At 39.4% G+C, this 21,216-nt stretch overlaps 1 protein-coding gene across 5 annotated transcripts in view; it reads left to right on the top strand.

Moving 5' to 3' along the window:
• The window catches only part of zmp:0000001167 (protein phosphatase 1 regulatory subunit 12A), a 154,528-nt gene that overhangs the window by 62,169 nt on the left and 71,143 nt on the right, over nt 1-21,216 (top strand). For all 5 annotated transcript variants that reach the window (XM_060838777.1, XM_060838778.1, XM_060838780.1 and 2 more), the window contains exons 4-7: nt 4,674-4,833; nt 6,235-6,379; nt 13,695-13,769; nt 16,807-16,898. In XM_060838777.1, the coding sequence (XP_060694760.1) occupies nt 4,674-4,833; nt 6,235-6,379; nt 13,695-13,769; nt 16,807-16,898 (472 nt within the window). The remainder of the gene's footprint in view (nt 1-4,673; nt 4,834-6,234; nt 6,380-13,694; nt 13,770-16,806; nt 16,899-21,216) is intronic.

The raw sequence follows: 21,216 nt of genomic DNA, 5'->3' as shown, positions 1-21,216 counted from the left end.
TAATTGTCACTATCAGTGTGCCCCACAATCCCTTCACTGAGATGTATACACATAAATCCCCAAATGATACTCATCAGCTGGAGATAACTTGAATTCAGTTGATATGCAGTTGACACCCTGACTGGCTGATCTTGATTATTCTCACCTCCTCCTAATTACCACCAAATACAGTGCATTATTAATAGTGCATGATAGTGATTGAGGCTGGGACCCAATTTTATATAGATAGGAAGGAGTCCCTGTTTCGGCAACACATTCGTCTCTCCTCTCATGGAAAAAAAACTGAGATTTATTGGCATCACTTCATTGTGGATACAGAATTGAACGCAGTGTTACAAACGTAGCTAGGCTATTTGCATAATATATCTAGAAAAAAACTGCTTGATAAAATATTATCATTCGGTATTTTTGTCTTTTTTATTCTGCTTTGTTTCAAGATCCCAGTTTCTCCCGAGTCCTGAACTAGAACAATATTTTTTGGCTGGATATTGAACAAATATTGGATATTGGTTAAATGTAGAAAATGAAGCACCGAACACGTCCACTGGCTCCCAATCTGCATCAATAGCATTTAGTCAGCTGATTGACTGGAATGTTTTTTCAGTTTGCCTACAGTTATTGATGAGTTCGTCTTCAAAATTATTTGAAGGAAAAGCTAGAAGACAGTATCAAAAAGCTTTTTTAGGAAATGTTTACATTGTGTTTAAAAATCATGCAGAGAGGCTGCATGAACCACGAGCCTGCACATTCCAGTGAGAGAATAAAGAGAATGGGATGTTCTCATCACAAACCTTTTGTAAATATAAACTTCAGAGTTGAGACAGATTGCAATTCCTGTGTTCACAAGCTTGTTTCTTTAAAAAAAAATTGTTTGAACTTCTGAAAGAGTTTTTGTCCTCCAGATTGTGTTCACAGTTAGAAAATATAATCTTTCTTGTTCATGACACCTGGGAAGAAAGATTAATGGTTAGGAAATGTAAACATTCTGACACCTGAGACACACAGTGAGAGTGCATGAAAGGGCATTAGGCAAATGATGACTTTCATTATCTGACGTTGAGTTCTTTCATTGTACAGAAAGGCTGCTGAATCTGAAAGCCGCTGTTGTGTGACAGAGGAATGGAAGTTGAGGCCAAACTGGAATAATGGAATGGCAAGGATTTAGGGGTTGAGTAGTACTTCAAAGGGATGTAGCAATAGAAGTGAGCAGTGGTCATGATTGAGCTGAGAAAGTGATGGTTAAAAGACGGATGGTGTAATAAGATAATAAGACCAAAAGAAATAGGAATAAACATTTGGTTTATTCGAGCTTGCTCTGCCATCCAGTAGAATCCTCACTCTACTTTCCTTCCCTTTCCTTGCAACTCTTGATTCCCCACTGATTCAGAATCTATCTCAGCCTTAAATATACACAAGGACTCTGTCCCCAGAGCTCTTTGTAGCAAGGAATTCCAATGACCGTCAACCCTCAGAAGAAATTTTTCTTCATTTCAGTCTTAAATTGGACCTCTTTGTTTTGAAACTACGCCCTCTGATCCTAGACTCTCCCATGACGGGGATACATCCTCTCAGCATTTGCCCTGTGAGCCCCTTAAGAATCCCATAGGTTTAAATGACATCACATGTGGTCTCAATAGCACTTTGTACAGTTGCAGTAAGACTTTGCTGTTCTTATACCCCGATCCCCTTGGAATAAGAACCAATATTCCACTAGCCTTCCTAACTATCCTTTGTGCCTGTTGTAGCTTTCTGATTGTCATGCACAAAGTCCCTTTGTCCTTCTTTCTACAATTTTTCTCCATTTAAATAATACTCTGCTCTTTTGTTCTCCACTCCAAAGTGAACAACTTTACATTTTCATATTATACTCCATTTTCCAATTTTTTGCCTAATAACCTATTAGTATCTCTCTGTAAAATATCGGTGTCACTCTCACAATCTGCCTTTCTACCTATTTTAGTGTAACCTGCAAATTTGCCTCTCGTACATGCACTTTGTTCCTCCAAGTTGTTAATTTATTTTGTAAGCAGTCACAAACCCGGCACTGATCTCTGTGGAACCCCGTTGGTTTCCAACCTGTAAAAGAAGCACTTATTCTCACTCGCTGTTTCCTGCCCATGAGCTAATTCTCTATCCATGCCAATGTACTAACTTCAGCATCTTGTCGAACGTCTTCTGGATGTCCAAACAAAACATGTCTACACCTTCCCCTCTATCTATTCTAGTTGACAATTCTTAGAAAAACTCTAATAATTAGCCATGCTGATTCTGCTTGATTAGATTATGGTCTTCCAAATGTTCTGCATGCTACGCCAGCAAGTTGTAAAATTGTCCCCAGCCTTCCACTCATTTTCAATCTACTTCATTCTCGTTGATAAATATGTTGTGTGATTCCTTTTCAGAACTAGAACTTCAGTCATAAGCGTGTGTCAGTACTTCTTTCATGATTGCAGATGTTGGAAATCAGCAACAAAAACAGAGGTTGCTGGAAAAGCTCAGCAGGTCCGGAAGCATCTATGGAGAGAAATCAGAGTTGACATCTCAGGTCCAGTGACTCTTGCTCAGAACTGCAAGCCTGAGCTACCATCAGTTCTGAGGAAAGGTCACTGGACTCGAAACATTAACTCTGATTTTTCTCCACAGATGCTGACAAATCTGCTGAGCATTTTTTTGTTAGCAATTTCTGCTTTTCTTTAGATAATGGGTTGATCAGAACTGCAAATATTGTAGCATGACCCAACTGCTCTGTTTAGAGAAATTCAACATTAACTTTGCTGTTTTATATTTGATTCACTCCTGTATAAAACCCAGAATATTATTTGTTTTGTTATATTAGTGTCACCATCTCCAGTCCTGGAATGGAGAAGAAAAACAAATAAGCTTCTTGGCTCAGCAGTAGCTAACTCAGCTCAGATACTAATATAGAAGTGTTTGTGTGTGTGCGTGTAGGTAGGACCCCATGGTAGGCATGAGAGACTTCAGAACCATAAGAATTGTGGGAGGCAGACAGGGAAGCAGCCATTAAAACCTGGCTGGACACCACATTACCCAAGCAAATCCTCATCAGAAAAAGTTAGCTTGGGTCATTGGTGGCTGCTGCTTCTTCAACTGAGAGTCCAATCCTGCCAATCACTTCCGAAACTTAGGACAGGTAAAAATAAAACATATGTGCAGAGTGAAATGTAGATAGGACTGAGAAACAAAATTAAAAAGTCAGAGAGAAGCAAATGACACAGGAACAGAAGAGGTGAAATAATGTAAGGAGCAGCGAAGAATAATGGAAACAGATGAGAGAAAAGGAACAAAATTTGACTTGCCATATGCAGTGCCATCCGTGATCTTTAATGGCTAGGAGAGTTAATAGTGTAAGAATGGGAAACAGCTTTTGCAGTTAGTGGCCCTAATACACTCATTCCATTCCCATCCTCACCCACAGACTGACTGGCTTATTTTTATATAGTGCCTTTCACAACCTCCCCGTACCTCTGAGTCCAACAGCCACTGAAGTAATAATGAATTATGTTCACTGTTTTTGTTGAGGAAATGTACAGAATATTTCCACAACAAATCAATGAGTTAATAACAATTAGTTGGTTTTAATCTTGGCTAAATTATAGATCTTATCTGGGGGGGCTTGAGGGAGAACAACTAAATGCACCACCCTTTTCAGCCTTAAGAAGGCAGAAGGATCTTTGAGTTAATTTCCCTTCCATAATACAAAATGGTCACAGAAATTTGAGGGTGCATACATGAGGATTAGTGGTCGGCACAACATCGTGGGCTGAAGGGCCTGTTCTGTGCTGTACTGTTCTATGTTCTATGTTCTAATACAACACTTCAGACAGCACAACACTCCTTCAAAACTGCACTAGATAATCAACCTAACTCTTGTGTTATAATTTCACAACTTTCCTTTTAGGAATGAAATACTCTAATTGAGGTACAACTGCATTGATATAGTACAGCTTTAGCTGTGATGCATCATTCCCAACAGTTGAAAAGGAATGTATGCCATTTCCACTCTTTTTTTTATTTGTCCTTTTCTATACATTTTTGAGTAAAATTTCAAACGTCTTTGGTGTGCTGCATGGGAAACTGGTGTGGTTATGCGGTTCAGTTGACTCTACTTTCTATTGCATTGTGAAGGGCATAGTCAGAGATCACTCCTTCAACTGTCAGTCCAATCCCGCCCATCACTTTGGAGATGTAGGACAGATAAAAAGAAAACATAAGCATAGAGAAAAATGTAGATCAGGGCTGAGAAACAAAATAAAAAGTCAGAGAGAAGCAAATGAAACAGGAACAGAAGAGATGAAATAATGTAAGGAGCAGCAGGGGCAATTGATATGTTGTAAGTCAGCTCAAAACATCATAAGATCTCTGCCAACCAGCTCTTTGAGGCTGACCACGTGTGGAAATTATTGTTATGGAATGCTTTCGGAAGTTCGAAAGGAATTCTTTTCCTGGCTGCTGTGTATGAGTGGCAATCCAAATAGCAACAACAACTGGGAAGAATGGAAGGCAATGTTGGAGTGAACAGAACAAAAGTTGTTAAACTGGCAGCACACACCACAAAACTGGTTGATATAGAGAATAAAATGCATTTGCAGATACACTGATGAGATGCCAAGTCTTATGTTGACAGTGACATGTTTTGTGTTTCTTGACTTCAGGGATTGATGTGGAGGTAGCCAGGAGGGAGGAAGAGCAGCGAATGGTCCAGGATGCCAGGCAATGGCTAAATCGAGGGAAAATAGAAGATATTCGACATCCAAAAACTGGAGCCAGTGCCCTTCATGTTGCTGCAGCCAAAGGCTACTTAGAGGTTATAAAGTGAGTGTATCATGATTACACAGAAGACATTGAATTCCCCGTGTTAGTGAACAGATTTTCACTAACTGCCTGTTTACCCTGTTTTATGAACGTGTTTCTTTTAGAATGATATAAAGTCTTTAATATTTGGAGTTTTGTTGACTTTTTGTATAAGATAATTTTCCTACTTCATGCCATTAGGAACAGATTTTACTTGATCCAAAATCAGGAGCAGTGTCAGGCTATGCTATTGGTGATTCCTCAGGCTTGTGTGGCTCAAAGTATGGGTCAAATTAATAATTTATGGAATCTTCAAGCCAAATAATACCTTGGTAACAACAGTATGTTTGTGGGTGCAGGTTTTTAGTTGAGACTGTAAAACAGGGCAGTTGTGAGAGCTTATCACTTCAGTGTTAAATGTAATATCTCCAGAATAGCCAAGGTGAGTGAGATAAGAGTGCCAAAGTAAGGAGATAATCTCTGATATTTAGATCCTAATGCAATCATCCCTCAGTCAGAGGCATTTTCCTGAGATCTCTGGGGATGGATTGTCCTTTGCAGTATTATTCGAAATCAGAAAGTGAAATGGAATGGGTGGATGACCTCCAGCTGTAACCTTGAGTTGGATTTTTCTTGGCGCCTATAATAATGTGTGTCTCTTGGGAGCTGGCCTGTGAAATGTAGGTTCCAATCTAGCCCACACTGACAGCATAGCAGTCTGCCCACTCATTGCTAAAAGGATCCTGAGAATTTCAGTCTTCACTGACCTTCTGATGGATACAAAGCTTGGAACTGCTTGTGCTAATTGGTATTCCACAGTCACTCTCACTCACAAAATAAGGACGGTTGCTGATTTGGTTAATATACATCTTTGGGACTGTGTAAAGGGGATGACCTGTTTGCATTGTCTGTCATGGACCTGGCTGGGGAATACTTGATGTGGCACTGAATGTAAAACGAGGAAAAGTGCTGATATGAAGTCCAAACTTACCAAAATGTTTCAAAAAAAAAATTCATTATATCTTGTAATTCTTCATTGTTCACTCCCTCCTTGGCAAGACACGGTGATGTTTCTGCTCAGAAAATTCACTGAACAGGTTATGTTGCCATAGTTCCAGAGGGCTGCGCTCACATTAGCGAGAGACCACCAGCCGTGGTTTAACATGAGGGTCACTACGCCTCAGGCAAGGGGTGAGGTTGAGAAAGTGGAACCTCCGTAATAACCTCAGCTGGTGTGGGAATCAAATCTACTGTCAATCTAGTTACAAACCAGCTGTCCGGTCCGCTGAGCTAGCTGACTCACAAAATATAAAGGATACATGCCTGAAGAGAGCAGTGGGCTCTGCAAAAAAAAAAGTGGTTTCTTCTGTGCTAGCCTTTCCTGAACAAAGTTTTTTTTATAACACGTTTCTGTGGTTGCAGGTTGTTAATCCAGGCTGGCTTCGATGTGAACAGCCTAGACAATGACGGTTGGACTCCATTGCATGCAGCATCGCACTGGGGCAAAGAGGAGGTGTGCAAACTGCTAGTGGAGAACCTGTGCAACATGCAGGCCATCAATAAAGTGGTGAGTCTGGTATTATTTAATGATGGGTTTGGCATTCCTGCATTAATGCTGCTGAGTTTTTGGTAAGAGTGGGTGTCCAATATTGAGGCTGAAGTCATTGTTTCAGGCTCTTCTCTGTGCAGTTGATTGACATGCCCCTGATACGGCATCAATACCTTTGCAAATTAGGAAGATCCTGGATTTCATCTAAATCTACCTTGACACAACAGCTAAACTATTTCAGATAACTTAAGGGCCTCTAGGATAGAGAAAGGGTTCCCATTCAAACTGGGTTCCCATTTTTGCTCCTCAACCAGTCACTCTTGGACACATCAGAAGAAAGATTTAAAAACATGAGGGACTGGTGATGCAAGTACAGTTATGCTGTTTAAAAGACATTTGGATATGTTTATGAATAGGAAAGGTTTGGAGGAATATGTGCCAGACTCAGGCAGGTAGGACTAGTTTAGTTGAGAACATGGTTGGCATGGACTCATTGGACTGAAGAGTCTGGTTTTATGCTGTCTGACTCTAATAGGCACACTACATGTGAACCTAGTTCCCTTCTGTTGTGAGGCTCAATAATTCTTTAACATTCTGTGTTTCTGAGTGTATCTTGAATTATAACAACTCAACTAACTTCAGATCGAATTCAGAGGTGGGTTCTTTTTCTGAGTGCATATAATTACAAGTTGGAACACCCTCCAGGAGACAATGTGGCAAATGTGGCTGCTTTGAGCTGCCTTGCATTGGTGGATACACCACTGGCATAAATGATTGGATGTGAACATGCAAGGTATGGTGGTGTAGTGGACAGCAGCGAAGATTACCTCAGAGTATAACGGGATCTTGATCAGATGGGCCAGTGGACTGGCAAATGGAATTTAGTTTAGATAAATGTGAGGTTCTGCATTTTGGAAAGGCAAATCAGGGTAGGAATTATATACTTAATGGTAAGGTCCCAGGGAGTGTTGCTGAACAAAATCATTGGAGTACAGGTTCATAGATCCTTGAAAGTGGAGTCACAGGTAGATAGGATAATAAGGAAGGCATTTGGTATGCTTGTCTTTATTGTTCAGTGTGTTGAGTATAGAAGTTGTGGCTGTACAGGGCACTGGTTAGGCCACTTTTGGAATACAGCATTCAATTCCGGTCTCCATGCTGTAGAAAAGATGTTGTTAAACTTGAAAGGGTTTAGCAAAGATTTACAATGACGTTGCCAGGGTTGGAGAGTTTGAGCAATAGAGAGAGGCTGAATAGGCTGGGGCTCTTTTCCCTAAAACATTGGAAACTGAAGGGTGACCTTACAGAAGTGTGTGTATGGAATAAGCTACCAGAGGAAGTGGTGGCGGCTGGTACAATTACAACATTTAAAAGGCATCTGGATGGGTATATGAATAGGAAGTGTTTAGAGGGATATGAGCCAAGTGCTGGCAAATGGGACTAGATTAATTTGGGATATCTAGTTGGCATGTACAAGTTAGACCAGGATCTGTTTCTGAGTTGTACATCTCTGACTCTATAACACTTTACCTTTTCCAGTCTTGTGACCATTTTTATCTTATTGATTGTAACAGTGTTAATGTTAATTCAGTTCCCTTACAGAGTCTCTTCTCAGACAGTGTTTCACTGTCTCTTGCCATGGATGATCAAATGAGTTATGCACTATATTTCACTTCTTTGCAATTCATTAAACATTAACTCCAGATTGCACTTTTTATCGGATGTAGGTTTGCTCGCTGAGCTTGAAGGTTCATTTCCAGGTGTTTCGTCACCCTCTTAGGTAATATCTTCAGTGGGCCTCAGGTGAAGCACTGCTGAAAATTCACATTTTCTATTTATATGTTTGGGTTTCTTTGTGTCATTTCCTGTGATGTTATTTCCTGTGGTGAAGTCACTTCCTGTTCCTTTTCTCAAGGGGTTGGTAGATGGAGTCTAACTCGATGTGTTTGTTGTAAGAGTTCAGGTTGGAATGCCATGCTTCTAGGAATTCTCCACAAAAAGACATGACCCTCTCTCATTAGTCTCCTTACATACGGATGAGGAAGGACACCACTTCGACTGGGACAACACATCCTTCTAGGACAAGCCAAACAAAGACACGCACGAGAATTCCTAGGAGCATGGCATTCCAACTAGAACTCGATCAACAAACACATCGAGTTAGACCCCATCTACCACCCCCGAGAAAAGAAACAGGAAGTGACTTCACCACAGGAAATAACATCACTACAGGAAATGACATGAACAACCCAAAGAAACCCAAACATATAAATAGAAATCAGGAATTTTCAGCAGTGCCTGAGACTCACTGAAGATGTTACCTAGTAGGGCGACGAAACATCTGGAAATTAACCTTCAAGCTCAGGGCGCAAACCTACATCCAAAACCTCAACCTGAGCTTCAAATCTTCTCAAAACTCACTGCACTTTTTATCATTGTGTCAATGGAGCATTTAATGGCATACGGTGATGGATCTTTTTTATGCAGTCTTCTTTTTGCCCTATAAACTGCTGAACGTGTGAGCAGACTACAACATGGTGAGGTGACAGGGCACTTGGGACTTGATGAATGATGGGGCCAACATTATCACCTTAACCAGTAGACTTAAGAACGAAAAAAAGAAAAAGGAATGTGAATTGAAATCAAATAAGGTGCAGGAAAGGAAGCAGAGAAGATAGATTTGTGCAGGACAGGTCATGTCTTATTAATTTGTTTGAATTTTTCGAGGAGGTGACAAAGTTGATCGATGAGGATAAAACAGTGGATATTGTCGACATGGATTTTAGTAAGGCTTTCAACAAGGCCCCTCATGGTAGGGTCATTCTGAAGATTTAAGATGCATGGGACCCATAGTAACTTGGCTGCATGGATTCAGAATTGGCTTGCCCACAGAAGGTAGAAGATAGTTTTAGAAGGGTGTTTTTCAGGCTGAAGGTCCATGACTAGTTGTGTTCTGCAGGGATCCATACTGGGACCTCTCCTGTTTGTGATTTATATAAATGACTTGGATGAAAATGTGAATGGGTGAGAAAGTTTGCAGATAGTACAAAGATCAATGGAGTTGTGAATTGTATAGAAGAGTTTCAAAGGATACAGTGGGTTATCGATCAGTTGCAGACATGGGTGGAGAAATGGCAGATGGAGTTTAATCTGGGATAGGTGTGAGTGCTGCAGTTTTGAGAGATCAAATTTTCAGGAAAAGTACACCGTTAATAGCAGGATCCTGGGTTTCAAGTCCATAGCTCCATGAAAGTAGCCTCACTGGTAGATTTGCTGGTAAAGAATGCATATGCTGAAAATGTGTTGCTGGAAAAGCGCAGCAGGTCAGGCAGCATCCAAGGAGCAGGAGAGTCGATGTTTTGGGCATGAACCCTTCTTCAGGAATGCATATGGCATGCTTGCCTTTATTGGTCAAAGTATTGAGTACAGGAGTTGGGAGGTCGTGTTGCACCTGTATAGACCACTGTTGGAATATTGCATGCAATTCTGGTCTCCTTCCTATTGGAAAGATGTTGTGAAAGGGTTAAGAAAAGATTTACAAGGATGGTGCCGGGATGGAGGATTTGAGCTATAGGGAGAGGATGAATAAGCTAGGGCTATTTTCACTGGAATTTCAGAGACTGAGGGGTGACCTTATAGAGGTTTATAAAATCATGAGGGGCATGGATAGGATAAATAGACTTTTTTCCCTGGGGTGGGGAGTACAGAACTAGAGGGCATAGGTTTCGGGGGAGAGGGGAAAGATATGAGACCTAAGGGGCAACTTTTTCACTCAGAGGGTGGTATGTATATGGAATGAGCTGCCAGAAGAAGTGGTGGAGGCTAGTACAATTGCAATATTTAAAAGGCGTTTGGATGGGTATATGAATAGGAAGGGTTTGGAGGGATATGGGCCAGGTGCTGGCAGGTGGGACTAGTTTGGGTTGGGATATCTGATTGGCATGGACAGGTTGGACCGAAGGGTCTGTTTCCATGCTGTACATCTCTATGACTCTGTGATTGTAAGAGACGGGATATGTTAATGCAGCTTTATAAGACTTTGGTTAGGCCACACTTAAAAGTATTGCATTCAATTCTGGTCGCCATATTACAGGAAGGGTGTATAAGTTTTGGAGAGGTGTTAACCAGGATGCTGCCTGGATTAGAGGGTATGAGCTATAAGGAGAAGCTTGAAAAACTCTGGCTGTTTTCTCTGGAGTGATACAGGCTGACAGGAAACTTGATAGAAGTCTATAATTTTGAGATGCATAGATCCAGTTGACGGTCAGAATCTTTTCCCCAGAGTTAAAATGTCTTAAAGTAGGGTGCATGCATTTAAGGTGAGAGGAGGAAAGTTCAAAGGAATTGTAAGGGGCAATTATTTTACACAAAGAATGGTAAGGAGTCTGGAATGTGCTGCCAGGCATGGTGGTGGAGGCAGATACGGTAGGGGCGTTTACGAGACTTTTTAGGTAAGAAGATGAATATACAGTGACTTTAGGGATATGGACCAAGGGAAGAGAGAAGGAGTTAGATTAATTTGGCATCCTGTTCAGTACAATGTCGTGGACACTGGACTCTCTCTGGATTCAAATGGGAGAAGTGTTGAATAAACACTTGTGTCCTCCTTGAAGTCAACTCCACAAACATTCAGGTAAAACTCATGAAAAACCAACTTCACTGAACTGGGCCTTATGTCTAGTAAGCTGAAAATCATCATGTCCTGTTTCTTCAACAATTAAATAGCCAGTGTTCCGGGGAGGTCAATGGAATGCTTTAAGGACAGTCTCGGCCTCTCTTTGAGGCACGGTAACGATATCTATTTATAATGGTCAGAACAGTGACAAGCTGACCATCTATGCATTACACTTTGAATCACAGTATCCTAATGAGTGAAGAAGGAAAGAAAGGGAAGCAGATTCTGTACACTAGATCCTACTATCTGATGGAATCTCCTGCCCCAAGCACCCTAAGATCTCTGGTTTACAGCATGGAATGCCAGGGCAGAAACTCACAGCCGTGAATAGACATCATTCTCAAATCGAGGGACAGGCACCTTCACCAATGCAGCATGACAGGATCTGATGCCTAAGTGTATTTTGTGATGTTACATGGCAGTACTGTGGCTCAGTGGTTAGCACTGCTGCCTCACAGTGCCAAGGACCCAAGTTTGATTCCAGCCTCGGGCGACTGTCTGTGTGGAATTTCCACATTCTCCTGTGTCTGCGTGGGTTTCCACCCACAAACCAAATATGTGGAGGTTAGGTGAATTGGCCATAGTAATTAGGAATGTCAATAAAATTCCAGAATTTTAAACCCAGCGATACTGAAGGAAGGGAGATTATATTTCCAATTCAGGATGAGGAATGGCTTGGAGGGGAATTTGCAGGTGGTCTTAATCCCATGTATTAGCTGCCCATGTCCTTCTATATGGAAGTGGTTGTGGGTATCTGCACTCATTTTAAATTTAGCTTGATGTGGATTCCCAACTTTAATCGCTTCATGTCAAGACTTTAACATTGGGAATACTCTCTCTAGCTCTGTATTTTCTTCTCTTTCTCCATTTGTTGTTTTGCGTAAACACTGTTGTTTTGCTTCCCCCCACCACTCCCCCTCTGATATTGATCCTGCCTTCCTATATCTCCTCATGTAGCAAATTTTGTGTTGTATTGTTCTTATAAAAAGGAATGCACCTTTTACTGTGTTAAAATGTTTCATCAACAACTAGTGGTTGTTGTTTATTTCTGTGTGCTCTCTGAGCCAAAAGCACTAATGAGATTCATCAGTGATATTCCACCTTACGGTTTGTATCCTGCAATGTACAAACAGCCTCATGGTTGTTTACTTGCCAAAGGTCTCACTCCACCAACATAGCGAATTGTGTTACAGTGTTTTGAGCTTTTGCTCTGCACTTGACTTTGTACTCCATATTGTTGTACATGCACTATGCTTTGCATTGTTGAATATTGCATAATATTAATGTTGCTCTTGATTATCACAATGTTATGTATTGGGCTAAATTGCACTATTCATCTCTATTTCAAGGTTGATCTATATTGAATATTCAGTTTTGCAGTGTGTTCCTTTTTATTGGCTTTATTGGATTTCATTTCTCACAGCTTATTTGCTCTGTTTTGCAATACATTTGAAATATTGTCTACTCCAGTGTAATATTCAGCCATTTGTTCAGTTGTGTGTTTAAGAGACTATGCTGCTCTGTTACACTGAACTTTGTATTTTTTTACTGCATGCTATTTAGTGCTCTGTTGTTCCAAACTGTTGATGCTGCTTCATAGTGCACCATGCTCCTCTGTTTTCTACTGTGCAGCTTTCTTGGAGTTTGTTTCTGTAAATTGGTATTTTATATTACATTAGATTTCTGTACTGTACCATATTGTTGTGCTTTCCTTTGCATTACTCAAATAGGAAATAAAAATTAAGGTATTGTGTAAAACCGATGCTCAATTGTTTTCACACTTGTAAATAATTGTTTCCTGTTCAACTTGCATTTTAGATTTCTACTTCACAGTTTGAAAATTGTGCATAATGTGAGATGTTCTATCAGTTTGAGTTTGCACGAGCAGCTTCACTCTACAGAAATACTATATTTCTTTTTGGATGAATAAACTGTAGGGAATTGATGAAGCTGAATCCAATCTCCTTATGAGGAACCATAAGCAACGTATTTATATAGACTGGTTACTACCTTGGATGACTCCACTCTTGGGCTAATATAAATACAATGATTTTACATGGGCACATCACGCATTAAGACAGGTGTCATCGACTGTTTTACAATGGAACCTAGTTGCAATTTAATGCTGATGCAAATGCTGCCTATCAGGAGGTTAGACACTGGTAAAACCGTTTCAAAAGCAGTAAGTAGTCAATAACTGGAAAGCTAGAGCTAAACCTGAAACCAGCTGCAGGGCTACAGATGCTGTCTGATCTCTGTTTCCTGAGAACTGAGCCTGACGATATTATTTCTAAAACTGTCTGGAAGACTGACATACTTCAATTCGAGAAAGGCAATTTCCTGTCCATAAAACTGAGTGAAAGCTTCTTAAAAAGAAATATAGTCATAAAGATGCCATTTTTAAAGTGTAGTTGAAATGCTTGTTGAGTGGATACTTGACCTTTCCAATGCTTAGTGGGTCAAGCAATAGAGGGCTTGGAGTTCAAATTAAGGTGGTAATAATTTGACAATGACAGGCATTGTACTCATTTGCTTGCATTATATAGATGGGTTGGGGGAGGGGGGAGCGGGGAAGGTTACATGTTTGTTTTACTGTATCAAAAGTTAAGTGGAGACTAGCAATTGTCAGAAGATTGACAGATTTTTCCTGAATCTCAGGGTCAAACAGCATTTGATGTTGCAGATGAAAACCTCTTGGAGATGTTGGAGGAGCTTCAGAAGAAACAAGCCGTTGTAAGTATCTGACAGATTGTTGTCCTGACAGCCATTTCAGGCCATCCTGCTCACATACAGTAGGGACTAGTCTTAGGGTAGATTTCATTACAAGGCTAAAAAGGCAGCTAATATCCCTTCAACTGTTGATCTAGTTTGGCTGGGAGCCAAGAGGGTATCATCGTCGAGGTCCCTATTTGATGAACTGCTTCCAACCGCTGCCAGAAATCTATAATTAATAGACAAAAACTTTTACTAAAATCACAAATGGTACCATAGGAAATCTCATTTCAAGGAATATCGTTACCTGAAAACAACTTTGGAAAAGTCTATGTGCCCTCAATGTAGTTCTGAAACCTGCTAGGAATTACTTTAAAATCGTACATTTGTATAGTAGCCCAACATTAAGCAGCTCGTTGTTGAATATAAAGTTTCATTTTTAGTTCATACCAGTTAAAGGGATTTTACAATGTCTTTTGGGTTGGTCTTTTAATTGTTCATTTCTTTTGAGAGGTCCTCTTCAATCTTGTTCAATTCCTCATTTATACTCATTCACTCAATCGTGATAGGTTTGTCATCTCTCCTGTCAAATTAAGACATTAGTTGTCAAGTGCGGAGAGCAGAAACTTTCAATGTTACTTCTGGATCAAGATTTTTTCACGTTATTAATTTTAAGATTGTACAGTTTAGTTACTTTGATATTATGGACTATATTTGACTTTAGTTAGACACTCTCTCAGCATGATAGTCAGGCACATTCGGTATTATATCATCTGTACCTCTCACCTCTGAGTCAGACATTTGTGCATTTAAGTCTTCTCCAGAGATTTAAACACAATCCAACCTGACACTTGGATGCAGTACTAACAGAGTACTGCACTGTCTGAGGTGCTGCTCTTTAGATGATATGAAAGCTGTTTATATACCTGTTGTATGGGGAGTTATCAAAGATTGTGTGGCATTATTTGAAGGACAGCAGGGGGGTCGTGCTGACACATGTGCCTCAACCAGTGCCTAAGATAGATAATTTCATTGTTATCTTGTTTTTCTTTGTGGGGCATTATTGTGTACAGACAGGCTGATATATTTCCAACACTACAAAGCCTATACTTCAAAAATATTTAATTAGTTGTAAAGAGCTTTTGGACAACTTGAAGTAATGAAAAGGGCTGTATGAATGAATGCAGTCATCTTTCTTTTGTTCAGCTTATTTGGCTCAACATCATTTTGTTTCCACGTTGTTGAAAGTTGATAGTACATACACATACCGTCATGGTAAGTAGCACAGGATAGGATTTGCCAAGTGAATTGTAAGACTGGCTTGATGATCCAGTGTTATAATTCTAGAAACACCAGCGGCAAAAGATGGATCAAGAATTAAGGTTGAATTTTTTTTACTGATAAACCTGAAGCTATATTTCTGATAAAACTCGGAAAACTGTTGATGTGAAAGAGAGGACTGCTTGTTGGTTAGGTTACCGAATAATGCATTGAGAAAATGGCAAATGCATTGCATCGGTCCACGTTGAAGAAGTTCCATTGATAATCCAAGTTCATTCACTTCCTCCTGACAGGAAGAACACTGCATTTGACTAGATCAGAATTATACTTGCCAGCTGACATTGACAGAATTCTGGCAACTGAAAGCATACTCAATGCAATGTAGTTTGTTAAACAGGCACTGGGAAGTGCAATGTCACAGGCAGATCTTTCCAGCCTTCACAATGAGGAAATCACCTATTGCTTAGTGTCACCTCTTGGTTTGCAAGAGAAGATGGCAAGTGATAGGGAGTGTAATACACCATGTTAATGCTAGATTGGAGCTGTTAATTTTGTCTCCCTCATTCCACTGGAGGGACCTGTTCCTGATGATCAGACATGTGGTTGCGTGCAAGCTAAGTCATCTTGTAGCTTTAGCTGCTCAAGAACAAAGGCCAAGCCAAATATAAAGTATTTGAAAGGGAGGATATTTAGAGCAAACAAAGTGGGGTATAACCCGACCTATAAAAAGAAATTTTGAAGGATTGGGTGGACAATGGCGATTCTGCCATTAATTTTCAATTATCTGGTTATAAGGCACAGATCCAGATCTCACATTAAAATAATTAACACTATTCTTTCTTGCCTACATCCTGGTTTCCCTATTGCTCTCTCAATATGTCAATAAGTATTTAGTATTGCGCAAGATACTGATAACAGTTATTTGGTAAGGGGGCATCATGCCTTGATTATCGGCTGAAGAACTATAACTCTAGCCTCAGCGCACTAAGGTGGTATAAAACCTAAGTGCCTATCCTGCAACAGAATTTACCTGCTGTAACCTGCAATCAACCAGAGTCCTCTATTTGGGAGGCAGTGATTTATTGTATATGAGAGAGTAATGCCCCTTTAGGTACAGGTATTGGTGGGTGTGACCACAGGCCCTTCAATTTAATTAAAGAAAATTAGGAGCGACACCGCCCCTTTTCTCCCTCCAATCCTCTTCTTCAACAGCACCAGAAAACAGATTTTTTTCATCACCTATACAAGTATCCATCAACAAGAAGAGATATTGTGATTCCAAAATGTCGGGAAGACTCAGGTCCATCCTGGGCATGAGAAACTGAGATTTGTCTAAATGGTTTGGCAGTGGAAAAGAAGCCTCACAGCGAAGTGCTCTTTAGCATTATCAGAAGATCTCAGGAGATCAATTAATGTGGCACTGCTTCATTCACTTCCATGTTCCTCCATGACCCTTCATTCTTTATTTTAATGCAAACATGTCCAACTTGCATAGGTTTTTCTTAGACGCTGTAATTGTTGGGGTTTATCATTGTTTTCTTAGTGACAATTGTCGTGATTTTATTTATGGTTCAGATTAGATTCTGACACCCTTATTTTGAGTTTGGTGATCAATATTCTTTGATTCTGAATTGTGCAAATGAAGGCTGTTGTGTTGAACCTTTTGAGGCCTTCTTAAATCCATGTCCTTTGTGTAGCTACTCTGCTGAGTTAGGAATGCAGAAGCATATGAATTAAGTTGTACATTATATTCTTTTGACTCTATGCAAAACTGCAGATGAAAATGGAGAAGGAAAAACAAGCCAAGATGGATGCCTCCCTGATTGAATTGTCGAATGCCTCACAGCAACTTCCGACCAGGACCAGGAGGTTAGTTCATGCTCAATCTGTATTTATGATTTGACAGCATGTAGACTCACTGTTTACTGAGTGGTGTGCCATTACTCACCATAACACCACTGGAGTTTTTTTAAAACTGTGGGCACAATATTCACTGATAAAAGTACTGAGCTAATGCTTATAAACACTCATGTTTCCCCCCCTCCCCCCACCCCACCTTTCTCTTGTCACCTTCCCCTCTTCTCTCCTTCTTCTGAAAGTGGAAGTTCAATTCAATTAATAACCAGTGTTTTGTGGAACAAAATTTTAAACTCTGACTGCTTGTCAGAGAGGAATGTCCAAATGTACTAAAGCTCTGTGTGATAGGATCCTGAATGAAATCACATCAAATAGAGCTGATGTTTAACACCTTTGACCTAAGGGGCAGGGAAAATAATTTAGACCTGCTGATGATGTTGGATTTTAAGCTATAGGAAAGTGCAGACATCATGATGGTCACAGATATTGAATGCTCACAGGCTGTTTCTGTAGTTGTAAGCAATTTTGCTATTGTTTTACAGTATTCTAATACTTCTATTCTAATTACTTCCACTCATTTTAAAATAACTTTTATTTGATTGAGATTTTAAAGATGATTTGCAGTTTTCCAGGGGGTGCTTAAGACCACTTCCATCACTAATTACAGCAAGGGAGGTATTGAAACAAATGAATTAAGGACACACACTTACACTTGCACAATCTCACTCGCCTATGGGTCATTGTCTTAATTTAATTTGAACATGTAGTTAACCATCTTTCCTGTCCGCATCTTGAAGTGGACCTGAAAGATCACCATCTTAGGCCCTTTTCATTTACTATATAATAACCAGTTATACTGCAGCAATGTCAGTAGCCTGGGAGGATATGTTTCCATCTTGCCCCTCTGTTCATAAGTGGCTTGTGTTATTGCTTGAGGGTAGGGATGGGGGGAGTTTGCAAAGCAAAGAAAATAAAGGGGTAAAATTGCACTTTACAGAAAATTGTGGTTCACCTATCAATTATCAATATTTTTTCTCTGATCTGTACAAATGGAACGTAGTTTCCTGTGATCTCTGTAAAAGGTGCTGCAAGAGTGAGGAGTTGAAGATGTACTGGGAATCTTGTGTGTGAATGTCTTGCTGTTCTAATATCTGGAGTACAGTGCAGCCCTCTTTCAATTGAGTTTGTACAACTTTTTTTATGAATAGAAAGCAGTTCATTGCTGCAATACTAAAAATGCACAGAAACTGAAATGCTGCAGTTCTCCTTTCCTTTCAGAAGATAATACTTTAACTGCAGTTTTTAAAAAAGTGTGCTAATAACCTCCAGTGGTCGCTTCAAGTACTGCATCAATCTCAGTCCAGCTCTGTGTGAAAGCAGACATTGTGCCAGCAAATCCATGCTAAGATAGATCATGTACAGTCAGCTGTCTCAGTGAATGCTTAGTATTGGGTCCGAAGGTTGTGTGTTCAAACCCCACTCTAGGACTTGAATGCTTAATCTCTGCTGACACCAAAGTGCGTTATTGAGGAAGTCCTGCATTGTATGAATTATTGTCCGTCCTGATAGTATTTTAAACAGAGTTCCTTTCTGTTAATCACACTAATACTTAGCCAAATTTTCTTCATTTAATTTCACGGTGATTAATTGCATATGATGCTCATGGAGAAAATTTGAGAACCAAAAGTGCAAACCCATTTCCTTTGACCATATTCTCTTCACAAGTATTTGAACATCTAAAAGAAATATTTTGCCCATTATTTCCGTCTTGCACTGTCAAAAGCTTGCCAAAACACCAGAATGGCCTTCCCAATGCTTCTGTCCGCTATTACACATGACATGTGAGATCTCTATGCTAATGTTCCCATTACATTCTATGTCCTTTGATCCTCAATCCTGTTTGTAATAACCTCTCCTCAACTATTTATTTTCTTAACTGAGCTATTGGAAGGAAACTTTTCTATTCTTTGCTATGAATATTTACTGAAACTCTCATAGCTGGGAGTCAATTCTACATCTCCATAACTCTCTGATGAAAAGGAAGAGCCCTTCTAATCTAGAAATATGCTTATCCTTGCTTAATTATTATACTCCTTGTTCTGTTTTCTCAGAGCGTGTTACATGATCTGATTACATCTGCATTATCCATCACTGTGTTTTTGAAAAATGATTTTTGAGTCATTCAGTTTTTCTCTGGTGAAAACTAGTTGAAGTGTAAGGGCCCTGAGTCCGTTAATGATTTTTCGTATTTATGTGTTATTTTGAAGATGTTGTTTAAACTGGAAAACAGTCAAAATATCAGCTCACAAGTATCCTTACATAGTCAGAATAACCTACTTAAACCTGAAATCCTATATCTTTGCAATAAATTCCAGCACACATTCAGTCTGTTTTAAGATTTTGAGAGCTGGATGGAAAAGATTTGGGAAGTGTGTTGAAAAGAGTTAGCTCAAAGATACTGAAAGTTTATGGTTAAATGTTGCAAATGTTTTCTTTTAAAGATCAAAGCCTGTAAAAGGCTGCCAAGTGTAAAACAATAAGGTCTCCATAGCTTAGAAGTTTTGTAAAATAATTATTATAGGAGATCATGCAGTGTGTCTTCATTTAAACACTGTGTGCTCTCTGTCTTTTCGTTGCAGCTCTACTATGTTGAAGTACAAAGAATAGAAGTGGAGAGTTGAGAGGATCCCACAGCTCAGTTGTTAAATACTGTAAAGATAAAAAGATCATGTCACCAATTTGAGGGAGAAAGTTTAAATACCAGCAAAACAAGATGCAGTCTTTCCAAACCAGCCGTTCTTGAGCCTCCTTCAGTAAATAGGAGAAATAGATGTTGTGATGGTGTTTACACAAGGAGAAGAGATCATCAGAACTGAGAGAATGCAATCTGAATGAAACTGATTACTGTAGAGTAGGATAATTAGCAAAGATTGGGCTAGATAAAAAGTGGAAGAAGAAAGGACTGAGATCCAGGGGAATGGAAATATATCAAAGGAGAAGTTGCCAACAATTGGAATGATTATGGCTGTAAACTAGGTGGTCATGAATAGTGGGATGATGTCGAGAACTCCACATTGATTTGTTCAAAACTGTACAGGGTCATAGCCGGACAAAAGAAGTATGCTCAGACAGAGACATCTAAGTATGACAAGAATAATGGAATAATCCTGCCATTAAACATACCAGTGAGTTTGTGTTGAATTAAAACTTTAAATGTAACAGATGATTTTATTCACAGTTTCCAAAGTAATAGAGATGGCAATTTTAAAGTATAGGAACACTTACTTTTTCTTAGCAGTTTAGTGAACATATGAACCCCTGGGTAAGCAGTACGAGGAGAATAACGAATTATAAAGATGATTTAACACTAAACACAATTTGCAGATGATGGGACAGATTACAGCAAGACCAAAGGTCTTATTGGACTGTAAGATGAGGTGATCCTAATTGATAAACTCAGGTTAAAGTGAGTGACTAATATGGCTGAATGGAATCGAGGAATTAGGAAGTTTATTCTAAAGGTGATTAATAGCTAATAATCTCACAGATTTTTTCAAATGGATATGCCTCCATTTTGTTCATGCTTCACATCACTGTTCCAATGTACATCGTTAAATTTACTTAACATGAAAAATAATTGACTAAATTCTACTCAGATTAACATAATTTCATTAATATTCACCTTGATAATCACTGAGGCATTTAGTACTATTCATTAATTTATCAGTTTAAAAAGTAGCACAATGTTATTTATAAATCCTGTTCAATAGAGAACTGGGAATCTAAAGCAGAGAGCGCATAACTCCTATCATGAATGCTCTCGAGGTATTTTCCATTTAACACCCCTGTTCTTCTACTTGTCTCTGTTTCAAATCTAACTAATTTACCCACCAATGAGGCTTAAACATTTCAACATCTACAAGTGTAAAACTTTGTCAGATGTCTTCTAGCTAAGGGCTCTTGTGGTACAGTACCTCTGAGCCAGGAAATACACCTTCAAGTTGCACTTACCCAGAGGTTGATGAGAAAATATCTGCAATTCCCAGTTACTTAGCTGTATAAACCTATTTGGAATGTTTGAGATGTGACTCTTCCTTCAGTATTCTTGCTGCTCATGGCTTTAGCCTGCTTATTTGATCTTTCTCTCTATGATTCTGATGTTTCTAATGCACTCGTTCAAAGAGTGATTCATATTTTCATCATCCCTGAGCCCATCTAGTTGTAACCTCCTGCTCTTGACTGTTGAAAAGAATCCTAAATCTCTTTGCTATCTGTTTTTGTGTATCTTTCAAAGCGCATTGCATATTCTATCATTGTATCTTGTGACTAC

This window comes from Hemiscyllium ocellatum, chromosome 18 (genome assembly GCF_020745735.1).
Source record: "Hemiscyllium ocellatum isolate sHemOce1 chromosome 18, sHemOce1.pat.X.cur, whole genome shotgun sequence".
In the NCBI taxonomy this organism is placed as follows: Eukaryota; Metazoa; Chordata; class Chondrichthyes; order Orectolobiformes; family Hemiscylliidae; genus Hemiscyllium; species Hemiscyllium ocellatum.
This window is presented reverse-complemented; position numbering and strand designations above follow the sequence as displayed.